Source organism: Oncorhynchus nerka, unplaced genomic scaffold (genome assembly GCF_034236695.1).
Source record: "Oncorhynchus nerka isolate Pitt River unplaced genomic scaffold, Oner_Uvic_2.0 unplaced_scaffold_919, whole genome shotgun sequence".
NCBI classification, from domain to species: Eukaryota; Metazoa; Chordata; class Actinopteri; order Salmoniformes; family Salmonidae; genus Oncorhynchus; species Oncorhynchus nerka.
The window spans coordinates 212400-233735 of NW_027040385.1; the positions used below are offsets into that span (position 1 = coordinate 212400).

Consider the following 21336-nt stretch of genomic DNA (forward strand, 5'->3'; position numbering starts at 1 on the left):
CCTGAAGGTAACTCTAATACACTGTAGAGCTCTGTGGAGCGCTGTAGGTAACTCTAATACACTGTAGAGCTCTGTGGAGCCCTGTAGGTAACTCTAATACACTGTAGAGCTCTGTGGAGCCCTGAATGTAACTCTAATACACTGTAGGTATCTGTAGGTAACTATAATACACTGTAGAGCTCTGTAGAGCCCTGTAGGTAACTCTAATACACTGTGGAGCCATGTAGGTAACTCTAATACACTGTAGAGCTCTGTATATAGCTCTAATACACTGTGGAGTGCTGTAGGTAACTCTAATACACTGTAGAGCTCTGTGTAGCCCTGTAGGTAACTCTAATACACTGTAGAGCTCTGTGGAGCCCTGTATGTAACTCTAATACACCGTGGAGCCCTGTAGGTAACTCTAATACACTGTAGAGCTCTGTGGAGCCCTGTAGGTAACTCTAATACACTGTAGAGCTCTGTGGAGCCCTGTATGTAACTCTAATACACCGTGGAGCCCTGTAGGTAACTCTAATACACTGTGGAGCCCTGTAGGTAACTCTAATACACTGTAGAGCTCTGTGGAGCCCTGAAGGTAACTGTAATACACTGTAGAGCTCTGTGGAGCCCTGAAGGTAACTCTAATACACTGTAGAGCTCTTTGGAGCCCTGAAGGTAACTCTAATACACTGTAGAGCCCTGTAGGTAACTCTAATACACTGTAGAGCTCTGTGGAGCCCTGAAGGTAACTCTAATGCTCTGTGGAGTCCTGTAGTTAACTCTAATACACTGTAGAGCTCTGTGGAGCCCTGTAGGTAACTCTAATACACTGTAGAGCTCTGTGGAGCCCTGTAGGTAACTCTAATACACTGTGGAGCCCTGTAGGTAACTCTAATGCTCTGTGGAGCCCTGTAGGTAACTCTAATGCTCTGTTGAGCCCTGTAGGTAACTCTAATGCTCTGTAGAGCCCTGAATGTAACTCTAATGCTCTGTAGAGCTCTGTGGAGCCCTGAATGTAACTAATACACTGTAGAGCTCTGTGGAGCCCTGAAGGTAACTCTAATACACTGTAGAGCTCTGTGGAGCCCTGAAGGTAACTCTAATACACTGTAGAGCTCTGTGGAGCCCTGAAGGTAACTCTAATACACTGTAGAGCTCTGTGGAGCCCTGAAGGTAACTCTAATACACTGTAGAGATCTGTGGAGCCCTGAAGGTAACTCTAATACACTGTAGAGCCCTGTGGAGCCCTGAAGGTAACTCTAATACACTGTAGAGCTCTGTAGGTAACTCTAATACATACACTGTAGAGCTCTGTAGAGCCCTGTAGGTAACTCTAATACACTGTAGAGCTCTGTGGAGCCCTGACGGTAACTGTAATACACTGTAGAGCTCTGTGGAGCCCTGAAGGTAAATCTAATACACTGTAGAGCTCTGAAGGTAACTCTAATACACTGTAGAGCTCTGTGGAGCCCTGAAGGTAACTCTAATACACTGTAGAGCTCTGTAGAGCCCTGAAGGTAACTCTAATACACTGTAGAGCTCTGTGGAGCCCTGAAGGTAACTCTAATACACTGTAGAGCTCTGAAGGTAACTCTAATACACTGTAGAGCTCTGTAGAGCCCTGAAGGTAACTCTAATACACTGTAGAGCCCTGAAGTTAGCTATAATACACTGTAGAGCTCTGTGGAGCCCTGAAGGTAACTCTAATACACTGTAGAGCTCTGTGGAGCCCTGAAGGTAACTCTAATACACTGTAGAGCTCTGTGGAGCCCTGTAGGTAACTCTAATACATTGTAGAGCTCTGTGGAGCCCTGAAGGTAACTCTAATACACTGTAGAGCTCTGTTGAGCCCTGAAGGTAACTCTAATACACTGTAGAGCTCTGTGGAGCCCTCTAGGTAACTCTAATACACTGTAGAGCTCTGTGGAGCCCTCTAGGTAACTCTAATACACTGTAGAGCTCTGTGGAGCGCTGTAGGTAACTATAATACACTGTAGAGCTCTGTGGAGCCCTGAAGGTAACTCTAATACACTGTAGAGCCCTGAAGGTAACTCTAATACACTGTAGAGCTCTGTGGAGCCCTGAAGGTAACTCTAATACACTGTAGAGCCCTGAAGGTAACTCTAATACACTGTAGAGCTCTGTGGAGCGCTGTAGGTAACTCTAATACACTGTAGAGCTCTGTGGAGCCCTGAATGTAACTCTAATACACTGTAGAGATCTGTAGGTAACTATAATACACTGTAGAGCTCTGTAGAGCCCTGTAGGTAACTCTAATACACTGTGGAGCCATGTAGGTAACTCTAATACACTGTAGAGCTCTGTATATAGCTCTAATACACTGTGGAGTGCTGTAGGTAACTCTAATACACTGTAGAGCTCTGTGGAGCCCTATAGGTAACTCTAATACACTGTAGAGCTCTGTGGAGCCCTGTATGTAACTCTAATACACCGTGGAGCCCTGTAGGTAACTCTAATACACTGTAGATCTCTGTGGAGCCCTGTAGGTAACTCTAATACACTGTAGAGCTCTGTGGAGCCCTGTATGTAACTCTAATACACCGTGGAGCCCTGTAGGTAACTCTAATACACTGTGGAGCCCTGTAGGTAACTCTAATACACTGTAGAGCTCTGTAGAGCCCTGTAGGTAACTCTAATACACTGTAGAGCTCTGTAGAGCCCTGTAGGTAACTCTAATACACTGTAGAGCTCTTTGGAGCCCTGAAGGTAACTCTAATACACTGTAGAGCCCTGTAGGTAACTCTAATACACTGTAGAGCTCTGTGGAGCCCTGAAGGTAACTGTAATACACTGTAGAGCTCTGTGGAGCACTGAAGGTAACTCTAATACACTGTAGAGCTCTTTGGAGCCCTGAAGGTAACTCTAATACACTGTAGAGCCCTGTAGGTAACTCTAATACACTGTAGAGCTCTGTGGAGCCCTGAAGGTAACTCTAATGCTCTGTGGAGTCCTGTAGTTAACTCTAATACACTGTAGAGCTCTGTGGAGCCCTGTAGGTAACTCTAATACACTGTAGAGCTCTGTGGAGCCCTGTAGGTAACTCTAATACACTGTGGAGCCCTGTAGGTAACTCTAATGCTCTGTGGAGCCCTGTAGGTAACTCTAATGCTCTGTTGAGCCCTGTAGGTAACTCTAATGCTCTGTAGAGCCCTGAATGTAACTCTAATGCTCTGTAGAGCTCTGTGGAGCCCTGAATGTAACTAATACACTGTAGAGCTCTGTGGAGCCCTGAAGGTAACTCTAATACACTGTAGAGCTCTGTGGAGCCCTGAAGGTAACTCTAATACACTGTAGAGCTCTGTGGAGCCCTGAAGGTAACTCTAATACACTGTAGAGCTCTGTGGAGCCCTGAAGGTAACTCTAATACACTGTAGAGATCTGTGGAGCCCTGAAGGTAACTCTAATACACTGTAGAGCCCTGTGGAGCCCTGAAGGTAACTCTAATACACTGTAGAGCTCTGTAGGTAACTCTAATACATACCAGAGCTCTGTAGAGCCCTGTAGGTAACTCTAATACACTGTAGAGCTCTTTGGAGCCCTGAAGGTAACTCTAATACACTGTAAAGCCCTGTAGGTAACTCTAATACACTGTAGAGCTCTGTGGAGCCCTGAAGGTAACTGTAATACACTGTAGAGCTCTGTGGAGCCCTGAAGGTAACTCTAATACACTGTAGAGCTCTTTGGAGCCCTGAAGGTAACTCTAATACACTGTAGAGCCCTGTAGGTAACTCTAATACACTGTAGAGCTCTGTGGAGCCCTGAAGGTAACTCTAATGCTCTGTGGAGCCCAGTAGTTAACTCTAATACACTGTAGAGCTCTGTGGAGCCCTGTAGGTAACTCTAATACACTGTAGAGCTCTGTGGAGCCCTGTAGGTAACTCTAATACACTGTGGAGCCCTGTAGGTAACTCTAATGCTCTGTGGAGCCCTGTAGGTAACTCTAATGCTCTGTGGAGCCCTGTAGGTAACTCTAATGCTCTGTAGAGCCCTGAATGTAACTCTAATGCTCTGTAGAGCTCTGTGGAGCCCTGAATGTAACTAATACACTGTAGAGCTCTGTGGAGCCCTGAAGGTAACTCTAATACACTGTAGAGCTCTGTGGAGCCCTGAAGGTAACTCTAATACACTGTAGAGCTCTGTGGAGCCCTGAAGGTAACTCTAATACACTGTAGAGATCTGTGGAGCCCTGAAGGTAACTCTAATACACTGTAGAGCCCTGTGGAGCCCTGAAGGTAACTCTAATACACTGTAGAGCTCTGTAGGTAACTCTAATACACTGTAGAGCTCTGTGGAGCCCTGTAGGTAACTCTAATACACTGTAGAGCTCTGTGGAGCCCTGAAGGTAACTCTAATACACTGTAGAGCTCTGTGGAGCCCTGTAGGTAACTCTAATACACTGTAGAGCTCTGTGGAGCCCTGTAGGTAACTCTAATACACTCTAGAGCTCTGTGGAGCCCTGTAGGTAACTCTAATACACTTTAGAGCTCTGTGGAGTCCTGAAGGTAACTCTAATACACTGTAGAGCTCTGAAGGTAACTCTAATACACTGTAGAGCTCTGTGGAGCCCTGAAGGTAACTCTAATACACTTTAGAGCTCTGTGGAGCCCTGTAGGTAACTCTAAAACACTTTAGAGCTCTGTGGAGCCCTGTAGGTAACTCTAATACACTTTAGAGCTCTGTGGAGCCCTGTAGGTAACTCTAATACACTTTAGAGCTCTGTGGAGCCCTGTAGGTAACTCTAATACACTTTAGAGCTCTGTGGAGCCCTGAAGGTAACTCTAAAACACTGTAGAGCCCTGAAGGTAACTCTAATACACTGTGGAGCCCTGTAGGTAACTCTAATACACTGTAGAGCTCTGTGGAGCGCTGTAGGTAACTCTAATACACTGTAGAGCTCTGTGGAGCCCTGTAGGTAACTCTTAAGTTCCCGGCCCAGCGTGTGTGTATGTGCATGGTAATATGGATACTTCCATTGTAAAATGGTAATGTCGTGGTAATAACCTGTTGCCTGTATGTTTCCTTCTCTCTTCCTCAGAACATCGTAGCGGTAGGAGCAGGGTTCTGTGATGGGCTGAGGTGTGGGGACAACACCAAGGCAGCGGTAATCAGACTAGGACTGATGGAGATGATAGCCTTCGCTAAGCTCTTCAGTAAAGATGGCGTCGTCTCCTCTGCAACCTTCCTGGAGAGCTGCGGCGTGGCTGACCTCATCACCACCTGCTATGGAGGACGCAACCGACGCGTGGCCGAGGCCTTCGCCAAGACAGGAAAGGTAAGGACCAACGTCCAACTCTACACCAGACCTGGGACGGTTAGTGCCGGCTGACTGACCATGGCAACGTTACACCACCCCATGTCAACGTTACACCACCCCATGACAACGGTACACCATCCCATGTCAACGTTACACCACCCCATGGCAACGTTACACCACCCCATGACAACGTTACACCACCCCATGACAACGTTACACCACCCCATGACAACGGTACACCACCCCATGTCAACGTTACACCACCCCATGGCAACGTTACACCACCCCATGACAACATTACACCACCCCATGACAACGGTACACCACCCCATGACAACATTACACCACCCCATGGCACCAATACACCACCCCATGACAACATTACACCACCCCATGACAACAATACACCACCCCATGGCAATGTTACACCACCCCATGGCAACGTTACACCACCCCATGGCAACATTACACCACCCCATGTCAATGTTACACCACCCCATGGCAATGTTACACCACCCCATGGCAACATTACACCACCCCATGGCAATGTTACACCACCCCATGGCAACGTTACACCACCCCATGGCAACGTTACACCACCCCATGGCAACGTTACACCACCCCATGGCAACGTTACACCACCCCATGACAACATTACACCACCCCATGACAATGTTACAACACCCCATGACAACGTTACACCACCCCATGACAACGTTACACCACCCCATGACAACGTTACACCACCCCATGACAACGTTACACCACCCCATGACAACGTTACACCACCCTATGACAACGTTACACCACCCTATGACAACGTTACACCACCCCATGTCAACGTTACACCACCCCATGGCAATGTTACAACACCCCATGACAACGTTACACCATCCCATGACAACGTTATACCACGCCATGACAACGTTACACCACCCCATGGCAACGTTATACCACGCCATGACAACGTTACACCACCCCATGGCAACGTTACACCACCCCGTGACAACGTTACACCACCCCATGGCAACGTTAACCACCCCATGGCAACGTTACACCACCCCATGGCAACGTTACACCACCCCATGTCAACGTTACACCACCCCATGTCAACGTTACACCACCCCATGTCAACGTTACACCACCCCATGTCAACGTTACACCACGCCATGGCAACGTACACCACCCCATGACAACGTAAACAGTATAGGCCTAACTCCTACACAGATACATGGTAATATGTCCTGTATTTGCCTCCCTGCTAGACTATTGAGGTCCTGGAGCAGGAGATGTTGAATGGGCAGAAGCTCCAGGGTCCTGCTACCTCAGCTGAAGTCTACCACATCCTCAAACAGAAGGGACTGGTGGATAAGTGAGTCTCTCTCTCTCTTTCTCTCTCTCTTTCTCTCTCTCTCTCTCTCTTTCTCTCTCTCTCTCTGTTCTCTCTCTCTCTCTCTCTCTCTCTCTCTGTCTCTCTCTCTCTCTCTCTCTCTCTCTCTCTCTCTCTCTCTCTCTCTCTCTCTCTCTCTCTCTCTCTCTCTCTCTGTCTCTCTCTCTCTCTTTCTCTCTCTTTCTCTCTCTCTGTCTCTCTCTCTCTCTTTCTCTCGCTCTCTCTTTCTCTCTCTCTCTTTCTCTCTCTTTCTCTCTCTCTTTCTCTCTCTGTCTCTCTCTCTTTCTCTCTCTTTCTCTCTCTCTCTCTCTTTCTCTCTCTATCTCTCTGATCGATACAGATACAGTACCTCGCCAAATGCAGTCTGTCACCCATCCCACCTGTATTACCCTGTGGTCCCGGCCATGAGCCCAGACTTGATCTAATGATGAGAGAGGTGGTTGTATGTTTGTATTTTAACTCTTGTGTCATTCTGTTGTGTCTTTCCCAGGTTCCCTCTGTTTGTTGCAGTGTATCAGATCTGTTTCGAGAGCAAGCCGGTACAGGAAATGATCTCCTGTCTACAGAGTCACCCAGAGCACCTGTGAGTGCAGCTAGCTAGGTATGCTAGGCTAACCTCAGATAGCAGAGCTAGCTCCATCTCTCCTCTCCAGCTGCTCTCCTCTGACCTCTATCTATAGAGAAGCTGTTCTTTCAAACAAGGGCCAGGCCAACCCTCCCTTCTTCTCTCCTTTCGCCTCCCTCCTTTCCCACCCTACCTTCCCTCCCACCCTACCTTCCCTCCCCCTCCTTCCCTCCCACCCTACCCTTCCTCCCCCTTCTTCCCTCCCTCCCTCCCTCCCCACCCCTTCCCTCCCTCCCCACCCTACCCTTCCCTCCCTCCCCACCCCCTCCTTCCCTCCCCCCCCCCCCACCCCCCCCACCCTACCCTTCCCTCCTCCCCACCCTACCCTTCCCTCCTCCCCACCCCCTCCTTCAAGGTTCAGGGACCAAAAGTTACAGAGTAGATGCTATTTACAATATTGTTGTGTTAAAGAGATGAGCCACGGGTGCTGCTAAGTGTCTGGTGAATCAGTACCTCACATTGACATACAATATCTACGGGTGGATGTCAGTTTCCTTCAGTGCTATTGAACCTGAATGACCTCCGATGCCACTAGCCAGCCATTAGGGCTCAAAAGTGGCTCTATGGACACCATTCAGCATTGGTCTCAAATGCACTTTTTATGATTTTTTTAATTTAATCATGCTGACAAAACCAGACATTGCCCTTTCAATAAGGGGGGGAACATAATTAAGTTTGTGAGAAGTAATTTGTTTCAGTGGCACATTTCAACATCGTTAATTAGAAATAGAATGGAATTACTACATTTTTCCCCAGAGGGAACTTCTGTCATTTTATACTGTTTCACTGCCATTCACATCATTTTAATGACATTACTTTACAGTCAATCCCAATGGAGTCATACATTGTTTTTACAAAGGGAACAAGTGCACTCTGGGAAAAAATTTCAAATGCAGTCCTTACCTCACTAATGTAAATCCCCAATCATTATCAGTGGTGATTTTAGCATGTAAATCTTTTTGTAATTTTTTGAGATGCCTGCCAGCAAACCCACAACACTAAACAAAACATTAACTGCACTATAACAGTGACAAACGGTGTCCACAAACTGTTGGGACAGCTTTATGTAGGCCCTAACAGCAGAGTCCCAACAGCAGCCCCCACATCTTACCACTGCTACACCTGGCTATCAGTGGAGTCCCAACAGCAGCCCCACATCTTACCACTGCTACACCTGGCTATCAGTGGAGTCCCAACAGCAGAGTCCCAACAGCAGCCCCCACATCTTACCACTGCTACACCTGGCTATCAGTGGAGTCCCAACAGCAGAGTCCCAACAGCAGCCCCCACATCTTACCACTGCTACACCTGGCTACAGTAGACATATCTGTGCTGTGCTCACTTGAACAGGAAGGAGTCGCGGTCGGTCCTTCGTGGGCAAATTTTGGTCATCAAACTTTGTCATCAAAGTCTGGTATTCTCTGGATTTATGGGGCTTTCAAGACAACTGGGAACTCTGGGAGAGTTCTAATCATGATTACGTCAGTGATCTTCAGGTCGGAGCTCTAGAAAGAGGCCTGAGTTCCGAGTTGGATGACCATTCTTTTATTTCCCAGTCGGAGCTCCCCCCCCGAGTTCCCAGTTGTCTTGAACGGCCCCACCACCACATAAAGCACTGAGCTAGGCTGAAACACATGCATTTTGGACCTACCTTACTGAGCACTGAAATCCAGTTTCCCCAGTTCTGAGTTTCCAGTTGTTTTGGAAAAAGGCAGAAGTCATGCTGGATTGACAGCATGGTCAATGTGGAATGTTTATCCTTTTAAGCCTGGAAAAGAGACCCTTAAACCCAGACTTGGGACCACACAGCCACTCCACTGAATAGCAGGATAGTGATTGCTTTGCAATGATTGCAGTTAGCCACTGATTTCTTCTAAACCACTCATTGTTGAATTTGCAATTTCCAACTTGCTGTGTAATGTTTATGTCCAATGGCCGATGAGCACCGATACGTGTTATCTATCATTTCTCTTAATTATTTATCTTCATATGACAAGGATTAAAAAGGATTTGCCATTAGATTGATGACTTGATTAATGATGATGACTGCTAGGTTGCTAGCTAAGATTGTGAAAGTATGATGTTGACGTGATCAGTCCAATCAAAGTTGCTTTAGATATCATGTGATTTGATGTAATTCTTTCTGTAAGCCAATGACCTTGTAGTCCTTCTTGTATGAACACTTCTAATGTAACTCTATGGCAGCACCCAAGGGGATTGAATTTTCAAGCTCCACCCTTAGATTTGGCGGTGACGTAGTGTCCCGATGAGTGGCGGCCCCACCACCACATAAAGCACTGAGCTAGGCTGAAACACATGCATTTTGGACCTACCTTACTCAAGAAAGCAAAAAAAAAGAAACCAAGTTTGTATGCGGCTTTATTAACTCAATTGCTTTTTTGTATGTATTTTTTACATCGTTTGCAAACCGGAAAGGTATTTGCTAATGAGAGACATTTTTGCAAAATGACCTACTTTACAGACCTGCTTTCTACAGAACATACTTTACATTATGTATTATGCTATCGTAAGGCCGTAATGTATTTTAATAGTTACATTTCAAACTTATTCAACTAAACACCATCATACATTTTTTTTTTTTAAATACACAATACAATCACAGAAAAATCCAACACCTCGGCATCAAAACAACGCAGTGGTTTAACTAAAGACATCTTTTGATGCTCCGTTGTCAAAGCTAAAACATATTTGTACATCCAATGAATTATTGACTGTAGAAAAGTATCACATCACAACGCTCCAGACTATATATTTTTTTAAAACCAAAAGCCACCAGCTCATTTCTTCCCCCTTTAGGAGCTGTTGTCACACGGGTTACCTTGATAAAACCTTCCATCCAGACTGTGTGTTGGCTATATGAAAAAGGGCAGAGGATCCACTGAAGGACGGATGACTACAGTTGTAATGGATGGATAATAGGCCCACGGTGAGTCACTATACAACATTTCCAACAGCAGAGACATGTCTTATAGTCGACAAAAAATAACAGCATGCATCTTATGTAATCTAAAAGATCTTTGATCGTGAATGTGATTGAAGGGGTTTGTTTCACATGTCTAGATTCCACCTCCAAAAAAGAGGGGATGACCCGTAATGTCTAAGGATCTTAGTCTAGTGGGACAAACTACGATGTGGAGCTATTCTATGTTGGGTCTTTTTACCCATAGTAAAAACCAACAACCGCAGTAGATCAGTTCCATCATCCATGAGCGGTTGATTGCTCTAGTCTGATGAGCGGTTGATTGCTCTAGTCTGATGAGCGGTTGATTGCTCTAGTCTGATGAGCGGTTGATTGCTCTAGTCTGATGAGCGGTTGATTGCTCTAGTCTGAAATCCCTGCGGTGAATTAACTTCTAGTCCTCATCCTCATCCTCTCCGAAAGAGAGAAGACTCTTGTTCTTCACCTTCTTTTCAGACTTCTCCTCCTTTTTCTCTTCATCTCCTCCTTCACTCTTCTTCTTCTTGTTGTTGTTAGAGCTGGCGGTGATGCCCTGGAACTTGTCGGAGGAGCGCTTCGTGGGCTTCTTGAACAGGATCTTTCCGTCCGCAGGAGGCTTGTCTTCTGTAGGCAGCGAGGAGGAGAGGCAGATGAAGTACACACACAGACCCACAGTACACACACACACACTAGACCCAGTAGACACAGTACAGGCCCAGTATACACACAGTAGACCCAGTATACACACAGTAGACCCAGTATACACACAGTAGACCCAGTATACACACAGTAGACCCAGTACACACACAGTAGACCCAGACAGACAGACACCCAGTACAGACAGACACCCAGTACAGACAGACACCCAGTAGACAGACACCCAGTAGACAGACAGACACACCAATTAACACCAAGTTTATTTGATAGTTTAGGCTATTATATATTATTTACACAATGAATTGTTCTTACCTTTTTCTGTACCATCCTTTACCTCTTTTATCTGCAACACTTCTTCGGCGCTCAAATCTCCCTTTTTGAGAATGACAACTTGAGGCAGCTCATCTTCACGATCACTGCCGCTGTCATCCTCCAAGGCTGGCATCTCTAAACGCTGCGGGAACAGTGACCAGGTTGAATATCACCATATTCACATCATACCAGCAGCCCTTTCCATGTTAAAAAGGTACACATATCTGCAAAAAAAAAAAAAAATCCCTTTGTGTCAATGAAATATTTATAGTGGTCAAGGAATTGAATTATGTGAGAAAAACACAATAATTTGGAGGGTGGTCAACTCTCCTGTAGAGCTAGCTAATAACGTTACTTGACTAGCTGAATCAAACTGCTACCGACTCTAACTAAAACCTACATATAGAGTAGCTTTCCAGCGGACTTGCCATACAGTCACGTATGGACTGTAGCTCTACATCCCACCTAACGGTAGGCTAGCTAACCTAGCACATTAGCGAAATACCTTGGTATCAATGGTGGGTCCTTCCTTAAAGCCAACATCGTTCTTGAATTTCTTTAAAAATGACGGTTCTGCTGGTTTCACCCACGATACGTTCGCTTTCGGACCCTTATTCGTCTTAGCCATTTTGAGAGTTACAACAAATGAAGGAAACGAAGATAATTTCAGGTTGTGTTTAGCCCGTCGTGTTTAGCGTAACATTCAATCGTCATCACCCTGCGCCCGCTGAAGGTCATATGATCCCAGAGGTGAGTCTGATTGGTTGAGCCGAGTGAAGCATTTTAGACCAGGAAGTAGTCAAATATGTGACAGTACAGTATAGTTTAGATGCTAAATAAACATGATTTCAGGTGCGTTTTATGCATTATTAGCGGGCTTTCTTGGAGCCGTCGCCTCCTCGTCAGCCAAGCTATCTCTGGGCTCAGACTACCTCAAAGGGGTGTGTGAAACAGGGCTGAAAACCTGGTCTCAGGATGGAGACTACAGGATTATTCCGGAGGAAACATCACCCTGCGATTGGGTGAGAGTGTATCTATATGAATGTATTATTTTCGAAGTGTGTGTGTGTGTGTCAGAGGGAGACTGAGAGAAATAACGTGTGTGTGTGAGAGAGAGATACCATTCTACCAGAGACCACTAACAAGTCCTATTGTATTCCAGCTCCACATCCCTCTGCGGTTGCTGTGTGGAGGACTGCTGTTCACCAGTAATGCTGTGATGTGGACCTTCTTCTCCAAGGCTCTGAGACACTCCTCCTCCTCGGCCCGGGCCACGGTCACCACCACCGCATCCAACTTTGTATCCTCTGTGAGTAGAGCAACTGGTTGATATCCATCTCGGCATGTTTTCATAAAATGTCTGAGTAGGAGTGTTGACCATAGGATCAATTTCACCTTTTAGATCATAATGGTTAAGTCGGGAGGACCTGATCCTAGATCAGCACTCCTCCTGAGAGGCTTTAGGAACACGACCCCAGATCTCACTCCTCCTCCTGAGACACTATGAACACAACCCCAGATCTCAGCACTCCTCCTCCTGAGACACTATGAATACGACCCCAGATCTCAGCACTCCTCCTCCTGAGACACTATGAATACGACCCCAGATCTCAGCACTCCTCCTCCTGAGACACTATGAATACGACCCCAGATCTCAGCACTCCTCCTCCTGAGATGCTTTAGGAACACGACCCCAGATCTCAGCACTCCTCCTCCTGAGATGCTTTAGGAACACGACCCCAGATCTCAGCACTCCTCCTCCTGAGATGCTTTAGGAACACGACCCCAGATCTCGGCACTCCTCCTGAGAGGCTTTAGGAACACGACCCCAGATCTCAGCACTCCTCCTCCTGAGATGCTTTAGGAACACGACCCCAGATCTCAGCACTCCTCCTCCTGAGAGGCTTTAGGAACACGACCCCAGATCTCAGCACTCCTCCTCCTGAGACACTTTAGGAACACGACCCCAGATCTCAGCACTCCTCCTCCTGAGACACTTTAGGAACACGACCCCAGATCTCAGCACTCCTCCTGAGACACTATGCATACGACCCCAGATCTCAGCACTCCTCCTCCTGAGACACTATGAATACGACCCCAGATCTCAGCTATCCAATTTATATGAACACAGTACAGTAGGCCTTTGGCACTATAGAACATTGACCATAAGACCATAGTGGAACAACATTATTGGAGCAATGACATCTGTGAATCACTGTATGGACATAGGTATTATAGGCTATTTATGTTGCCAATTCCATTTACATAGTCTGTACTGTCTTTAGGCATTCCTTGGGAAGCTGATCTTTGGCGAGATCCACGCAGCACTGTGGTGGGTGGGCATCTCTCTAACGCTGTCAGGTTTACTGGTGTTGCACGGATCAACTTCTCAACCAGCAGAGGCCAAGAAGGAAGAGTGAAGGACTGTCCCACATGTGGAATAAGAAGTGTAATAACAATACCACTGTATCAATCGCCCCACCTGGACCGCCTCGCCGTTCCACAGACGCTTTCTGGCTCAAATAATCTGGATTTCACGAGAACCATGTTCTATTACCACAAAGGGCTTTGATGTTACATCTGACTGTACATGGATTCTAACATGTTACACCTGACTGGACATGGATTCTAACATGTTACACCTGACTACATGGATTCTAACATGTTACATCTGACTACATGGATTCTAACATGTTACATCTGACTGTACATGGATTCTAACATGTTACATCTGACTGTACATGGATTCTAACATGTTACATCTGACTGTACATGGATTCTAACATGTTACATCTGACTGTACATGGATTCTAACATGTTACACCTGACTGTACATGGATTCTAACATGTTACACCTGACTGTACATGATTCTAACATGTTACATCTGACTGTACATGGATTCTAACATGTTACATCTGACTGTACATGGATTCTAACATGTTACATCTGACTGTACATGGATTCTAACATGTTACATCTGACTGTACGGATTCTAACATGTTACATCTGACTACATGGATTCTAACATGTTACATCTGACTGTACGGATTCTAACATGGATTCTAACATGTTACATCTGACTGTACATGGATTCTAACATGTTACATCTGACTGTACATGGATTCTAACATGTTACATCTGACTGTACATGGATTCTAACATGTTACATCTGACTGTACATGGATTCTAACATGTTTCTACTCTGTCTTACCGTCTCTGGGTATGATATGACCAAGGTCTGCACTCCACACACAAACATGATCAGGCTTTTCTACACTACACATTCTTATGCAAACAAATCATTTTTAATAGTGCCGTTGAGATGTATATTTTATTGACAATATTGTAATGACCTGTAATGAGACTTAAATGGGTATCAATTTATTGAAATTAGAGTTTTGTAAATAAACCTTTACATGAAATATCTTGTCACTTAATCTCTGACATGTTCTTTATTCTGTAGTCAAACTAACATCAGAACCAATCAATACATGGATAAAGTAAGAGATCATTGACAAATTCCCTTTAATTCAAAAGGTTAAAGTAAACAGTGGTCCCATGATATGGAGCATTGGTTTGACTGTAGAAGTACCCATCATAGTATTGATATGGAGCATTCGTTTGACTGTAGAAGTACCCATCTGTACAAAAGGATAAAGTACAGTACAACCATTCACCTAACCACTCCCACCACCTTACCCCCCCACTACTACCACCTACCCTCCCCCTACTATCACCTAACCACCCCCACCACCTTACCCCCCCACTACTACCACCTACACCCCCCCACTACTACCACCTACACCCCCCCAATCACCTACACCCCCTACTATCACCTTACACCCCCCCACTACTATCACCTTACACCCCCCCACTACTATCACCTCACCCCATTCACTATCACCATCACCCCCCACTATCACCTTACCCCCCCACTAACCCTCATTCAATAAAATAGTGTTCTCTCTACATTTCCCAGATGAAGACATTGATAATTAATGAATGCATTGTATGTTATTGAACATTAATAATCAAATGTTTAGAAAAGGCCCTTTAATTAACACACGTATAAAGGTCATGTAATTTCTCTGACATGATAATACAGATAGAAAAAGTTAAAAAACTGCTTCCACCTCATTTGCATACCATGCAGAACAAGGCCAGTAACTGTTACCACCTCATTTGCATACCATGCAGAACAAGGCCAGTAACTGTTACCACCTCATTTGCATACCATGCAGAACAAGGCCAGTAACTGTTACCACCTCATTTGCATACCATGCAGAACAAGGCCAGTAACTGTTACCACCTCATTTGCATACCATGCAGAACAAGGCCAGTAACTGTTACCACCTCATTTGCATACCATGCAGAACAAGGCCAGTAACTGTTACCACCTCATTTGCATACCATGCAGAACAAGGCCAGTAACTGTTACCACCTCATTTGCATACCATGCAGAACAAGGCCAGTAACTGTTACCACCTCATTTGCATACCATGCAGAACAAGGCCAGTAATTGTAAATTCTCAACTTGACATTTTATAAAGGCACTCAGTGAAGTAAGATTAAAAGGCAACGGACAGTCTAGATTCTGCATAGTCCACAAGTCATTATCTAGAGGTCTTCCCATACTGAACCATGTAGAGCTGTGTATGCAGGAGATGCTCTGGAGTACTGAACCATGTAGAGCTGTGTATGCAGGAGATGCTCTGGAGTACTGAACCATGTAGAGCTGTGTATGCAGGAGATGCTCTGGAGTACTGAACCATGTAGAGCTGTGTATGCAGGAGATGCTCTGGAGTACTGAACCATGTAGAGCTGTGTATGCAGGAGATACTCTGGAGTACTGAAAGAGCCCGTTTGGGTACAATCCAACTCTCGTCTTCGTTGGGACTTGTACCTCGTTCACATCCCCAGGGGTATCGACCTGGACATTTTGTGGCTCATTTCTTTAAAAAGGACATTTGGTGTAGGGTCTCTTTAAGGCTTTGGTCCAAGCAGCAGTAGCACTGTGGGAAGGACACCGCACTCGACCAGTGGAGTCTGTATAGAAATAGAATGAATAGAACTGGCATCTCTATAAAAGCCTAGTCCAGATCCCCCCCCGAGGGTGTCTCAGGGAGAGTTGAGATATGCAGAAAAAAATAAATAAATACAATTCACACGTGTATAATACACACTGGTACAGGTCTGAAATAGGACAAATGTAAATCACCTTCCTAATTATGAAGTCAACGACGCCATATTGGATCACAACACCAGGCTTCCATAGCAAGTGTACCCAGGAGTTCACCAGTCAAAACCTGCCAGGGTGCGAGGTTCTACACCCATTCTAGTTCTACGGGACGGCCATTCTATTCGTTCTAGTTCTACGGGACGGCCATTCTGTTCATTCTAGTTCTACAGGACGGCCATTCTGTTTGTTCTAGTTCTACGGGACGCCCATTCTGTTCATTCTAGTTCTACGGGACGGCCATTCTGTTCATTCTAGTTCTACGGGACGGCCATTCTATTCATTCTACGGGACGGCCATTCTGTTCATTCTAGTTCTACAGGACGGCCATTCTGTTCATTCTAGTTCTACGGGACGGCCATTCTGTTCATTCTAGTTCTACGGGACGGCCATTCTGTTCATTCTAGTTCTACGGGACGGCCATTCTGTTCATTCTAGTTCTACGGGACGGCCATTCTGTTCATTCTAGTTCTACGGGACGGCCATTCTGTTCATTCTAGTTCTACGGGATGGCCATTCTATTCATTCTAGTTCTACGGGAGTCTCATGACACTAGACCAGCGGTATCTCTATGACGTCCTCCTCGACGATCTCCCCCTGTGGCAGCGCCACGTGGTCATTGGGATCCCTCTTACAGCGGAGGTCGGAGAAGGGACTGAGCCAGGATGGGGAGAAGGGCCCTCCAAACGCTGACTTCATCGCCTCCCAGCAGGAAGTCTTCTCCCACCTGGCCTGCTCCCCCTTCAGACGTTCGATGCCCTGGAACAGAGAGAGAGACAGACAGAGAGACAGAGAGACAGACAGAGAGAGACAGAGACAGACAGACAGAAGAGAGACAGACAGACAGAGAGAGACAGACAGACAGAGAGAGACAGACAGAGACAGACACAGACAGACAGACAGACAGACAGACAGAGAGACAGACAGACAGACAGACAGACAGACAGACAGACAGACAGACAGAGAGAGACAGACAGAGAGACAGACAGACAGACAGACAGACAGAGACACAGACAGACAGAGACAGAGAGAGAGAGAGAGACAGAGAGAGACAGAGAGAGACAGAGAGACAGAGAGAGACACAGAGAGACAGAGACAGAGAGAGACAGAGACACAGAGAGACAGAGAGAGACAGAGAGAGACACAGAGAGAGACAGAGAGAGAGACAGAGAGACAGAGAGAGAGACAGAGAGACAGAGAGAGACAGAGAGAGAGAGAGACAGAGAGACAGAGAGAGAGACAGAACACAGTGAGCTGTAGACAGAGGAAACTGAATCAAAACATGTCATTAATTTAGGGGCCCTAAGTACAATGTTCCCTTAGTCATGCATTGGTCTCAATGGGAGATCCTGTGAAACATGTGACTTAAGTGGCTGGTTTCCTGAACCCAGATGATGCCTCCTTTTGGACTAACATGCTCAAAACGGACACTTGGTGGGTGTGGAAACCAGGCCATGTTATTTCTGACACGGCACGGACACCGACGGTGTTGTCTCATTCTACGTGTTGTTGGCACACGACAACACAGTGAACAGACGTCCAGACTAACTCTGTCAACGAAGACGTCCAGACTAACTCTGTCCAGACTGACTCTGTCAACGAAGACGTCCAGACTAACTCTGTCCAGACTGACTCTGTCAACAGACTGAGACATCCAGACGACTCTGTCAACGAAGGGCCAGACTAACTCTGTCAACGCCCAGAGACATCCAGACTAACTCTGTCACATCCAGACTGACTCTGTCAACGAAGGACGCCCAGACTAACTCTGTCAACGAAGGACATCCAGACTGACTCTGTCAACGCCCAGAGACATCCAGACTAACTCTGTCAACGAAGACATCCAGACTAACTCTGTCAACGCCCAGAGACTCTGTCAACGAAGGGCGTCCAGACTGACTCTCAAAGAAGGACGTCACTCTGTCAAAGAAGGACGCCCAGACTGACTCTGTCAGACTTCCGGACTGACTCTGTCAACGAAGACGTCCGGACTGACTCTGAAGACTCTGTCCAGACATCCCAGGTCTTTAAACATCAACCTATAAAACCCAAATCAGGAGACAATAAGAGACTTTCAGAAAAACATGCAATCATGCTTTGTTGTTTAAAGGAAAAACTCATTCACTCCACGGTAACGTTTTGTGTTTAAGTGTAGTGCAGCACGGCCTGTTCCCCTGGGTTGCAGGGCTTACCTCCGTCCCATTCAGAAAGCAGCCAGTCGGACAGCCTCAACGCTCAGAGAGACAGTTAAAAGCTTCAGTAGAAAATGGTAGGAGACACACCCGGGTTAACCAGTTAACCAAAGCCAACGCAGAGTAAGGATAGATATAGGGGCATGCACACCAAAAAAAAAACACCCATTTGCAAATGACACGATATATAAAACACAACAGTTCCTCAGAGAAAAAGAGAATTAATATATGATATATGACATAAGAAAAGAAATAACAGCTTATTAAACAAATGGGAAATATTTATTCTTTCTCGGTGCCAAAGTGTTGAAAAACGTCAGTAAAAATCAAATAAAACATGTTATGTCTTCAGTAGCTGCTCACAGGCAGCAGTGTCATCCCATATGGCACTCTGTTCCCCTCTATAGCCCCTCTATAGCTCACAGGCAGCAGTGTCATCCCACATGGCACTCTGTTCCCCTCTATAGCCCCTCTATAGCTCACAGGCAGCAGTGTCATCCCACATGGTACTCTGTTCCCCTCTATAGCCCCTCTATAGCTCACAGGCAGCAGTGTCATCCCACATGACACTCTGTAGCCCCTCTATAGCCCCTCACTCTGTAGCCCCTCTATAGCCCCTCTATAGCTCACAGGCAGCAGTGTCATCCCATATGGCACTCTGTTCCCCTCTATAGCCCCTCTATAGCCCCTCTATAGCTCACAGGCAGCAGTGTCATCTCACATGGTACTCTGTTCCCCTCTATAGCCCCTCTATAGCCCCTCTATAGCTCACAGGCAGCAGTGTCATCCCACATGGTACTCTGTTCCCCTCTATAGCCCCTCTATAGCCCCTCTATAGCTCACAGGCAGCAGTGTCATCTCACATCTGACCTGGGCCCCTCTATAGCGCACTACTTCTGACCAGGGCCCCAATAGAAAGTAGCGCACTACTTTTGACCAGGGCCCCAATAGAAAGTAGCGCACTACTTTTGACCAGGGCCCCAATAGAAAGTAGCGCACTACTTCTGACCAGGGCCCCAATAGAAAGTAGCGCACTACTTTTGACCAGGGCCCCAATAGAAAGTAGCGCACTACTTTTGACCAGGGCCCCAATAGAAAGTAGCGCACTACTTTTGACCAGGGCCCCAATAGAAAGTAGCGCACTACTTTTGACCAGGGCCCCAATAGAAAGTAGCGCACTACTTTTGACCAGGGCCCCAATAGAAAGTAGCGCACTACTTTTGACCAGGGCCCCAATAGAAAGTAGCGCACTACTTCTGACCAGGGCCCCAATAGAAAGTAGCGCACTACTTTTGACCAGGGCCCCAATAGAAAGTAGCGCACTACTTTTGACCAGGGCCCCAATAGAAAGTAGCGCACTACTTTTGACCAGGGCCCCAATAGAAAGTAGCGCACTACTTTTGACCAGGGCCCCAATAGAAAGTAGTGCACTACTTTTGACCAGGGCCCCCAATAGAAAGTAGTGCACTACTTTTGACCAGGGCCCCCATAGAAAGTAGTGCGCTATAGAGGGAATAGGGTGCCATTTGGAGACGCAGACTCTGTTAGGTGACAGTCCTCCTCAACAACCATCCATTCAAAGTAAAAACAGCAGGAAGCCAAAAGGAAGAAACAGATGAAGAACAAATTACATAATGGACCGGTTCCCCCAGACACAGATGACATAACGGACCGGTTCCCCCAGATACAGATGAAGAACAAATTACATAACGGACCGGTTCCCCCAGATACAGATGAAGAACAAATTACATAACGGACCGGTTCCCCCAGATACAGATGAAGAACATAATGGACCGGTTCCCCCAGATACAGATGAAGAACATAATGGACCGGTTCCCCCAGATACAGATGAAGAACATAACGGACCGGTTCCCCCAGATACAGATGAAGAACATAACGGACCGGTTCCCCCAGATACAGATGACATAACGGACCGGTTCCCCCAGATACAGATGAAGAACATAACGGACCGGTTCCCCCAGATACAGATGAAGAACATAACGGACCGGTTCCCCCAGATACAGATGAAGAACCGGACCGGTTCCCCAGATACAGATGAAGAACATAACGGACCGGTTCCCCAGATACAGATGAAGACATAACGGACCGGTTCCCCAGATACACATATGGACGGGTTCCCCCAGATACAGATGAAGAACATAACGGACGGTTCCCCAGATACAGATGAAGAACATAACGGACCGGTTCCCCAGATACAGATGAAGAACATAACGGACCGGTTCCCCCAGATACAGATGAAGAACATAACGGACCGGTTCCCCAGACACAGATGAAGAACATAACGGACGGTTCCCCAGATACAGATGGACATAACGGGTTCCCCCAGATACAGATGAAGAACATAACGGACCGGTTCCCCAGAACAGATGAAGAACATAACGGACCGGTTCCCCAGACACAGATGAAGAACATAACGGACCGGTTCCCCAGACACAGATGAATGGACCGGTTCCCCAGACACAGATGAAGAACATAACGGACCGGTTCCCCAGACACAGATGAAGAACATAATGGACCGGTTCCCCAGATACAGATGAAGAAACATAACGGACCGGTTCCCCAGATACAGATACATAACGGACCGGTTCCCCAGACACAGATGACATAACGGACCGGTTCCCCAGACACAGATGACATAACGGACCGGTTCCCCAGACACAGATGACATAACGGACCGGTTCCCCCA

At 46.4% G+C, this 21336-nt stretch overlaps 4 protein-coding genes across 4 annotated transcripts in view; 2 read left to right on the top strand and 2 right to left on the bottom strand.

The window, feature by feature from the left end:
* gpd1l (glycerol-3-phosphate dehydrogenase 1 like) overlaps window positions 1–7509 on the top strand; it is a 44275-nt gene extending 36766 nt beyond the window's left edge. The window contains exons 6-8 of the mRNA XM_065016658.1: window positions 5039–5275; window positions 6523–6629; window positions 7138–7509. Coding sequence (XP_064872730.1) covers window positions 5039–5275; window positions 6523–6629; window positions 7138–7234 — 441 coding nt within the window. The 3' untranslated portion in view covers window positions 7235–7509. The remainder of the gene's footprint in view (window positions 1–5038; window positions 5276–6522; window positions 6630–7137) is intronic.
* A 2125-nt stretch (window positions 7510–9634) lies between these two features.
* On the bottom strand, window positions 9635–11828 carry kiaa1143 (KIAA1143 ortholog). Its single transcript, XM_029657453.2, has 3 exons — window positions 11706–11828; window positions 11201–11342; window positions 9635–10855 (listed from the first exon to the last, which is right to left on the bottom strand). Exons 1-3 carry the CDS (start codon window positions 11826–11828, stop codon window positions 10647–10649), a joined length of 474 nt encoding a protein of 157 aa, XP_029513313.2. The 3' UTR covers window positions 9635–10646.
* Window positions 11829–11906: 78 nt separating this feature from the next.
* Window positions 11907–14625, top strand: tmem42a (transmembrane protein 42a). Its single transcript, XM_065016660.1, has 3 exons — window positions 11907–12222; window positions 12363–12509; window positions 13486–14625. The coding sequence occupies exons 1-3, from the start codon at window positions 12043–12045 to the stop codon at window positions 13618–13620; spliced, it is 462 nt and encodes a 153-aa protein (XP_064872732.1). The 5' UTR covers window positions 11907–12042; the 3' UTR covers window positions 13621–14625.
* A 614-nt stretch (window positions 14626–15239) lies between these two features.
* Window positions 15240–21336, bottom strand: part of zdhhc3a (zinc finger DHHC-type palmitoyltransferase 3a) — a 32677-nt gene continuing 26580 nt past the window's right edge. Inside the window, exon 4 of the mRNA XM_065016659.1 lies at window positions 15240–17196. Coding sequence (XP_064872731.1) covers window positions 16990–17196 — 207 coding nt within the window. The 3' untranslated portion in view covers window positions 15240–16989. The remainder of the gene's footprint in view (window positions 17197–21336) is intronic.

Bases quoted from the DNA above. Each gene is read 5' to 3' on its own strand.
- kiaa1143 (XM_029657453.2), bottom strand. From the start codon at position 11,828: ATGGCTAAGACGAATAAGGGTCCGAAAGCGAACGTATCGTGGGTGAAA. The intron at 11,343-11,705 runs GTATTTCGCTAA...CTGTTCCCGCAG, and splicing joins GACCCACCATTGATACCAAG to CGTTTAGAGATGCCAGCCTT. The intron at 10,856-11,200 runs GTAAGAACAATT...CGCTGCCTACAG, and splicing joins AAAGGATGGTACAGAAAAAG to AAGACAAGCCTCCTGCGGAC.
- tmem42a (XM_065016660.1), top strand. From the start codon at position 12,043: ATGATTTCAGGTGCGTTTTATGCATTATTAGCGGGCTTTCTTGGAGCC. The intron at 12,223-12,362 runs GTGAGAGTGTAT...ATTGTATTCCAG, and splicing joins AAACATCACCCTGCGATTGG to CTCCACATCCCTCTGCGGTT. The intron at 12,510-13,485 runs GTGAGTAGAGCA...TACTGTCTTTAG, and splicing joins CATCCAACTTTGTATCCTCT to GCATTCCTTGGGAAGCTGAT.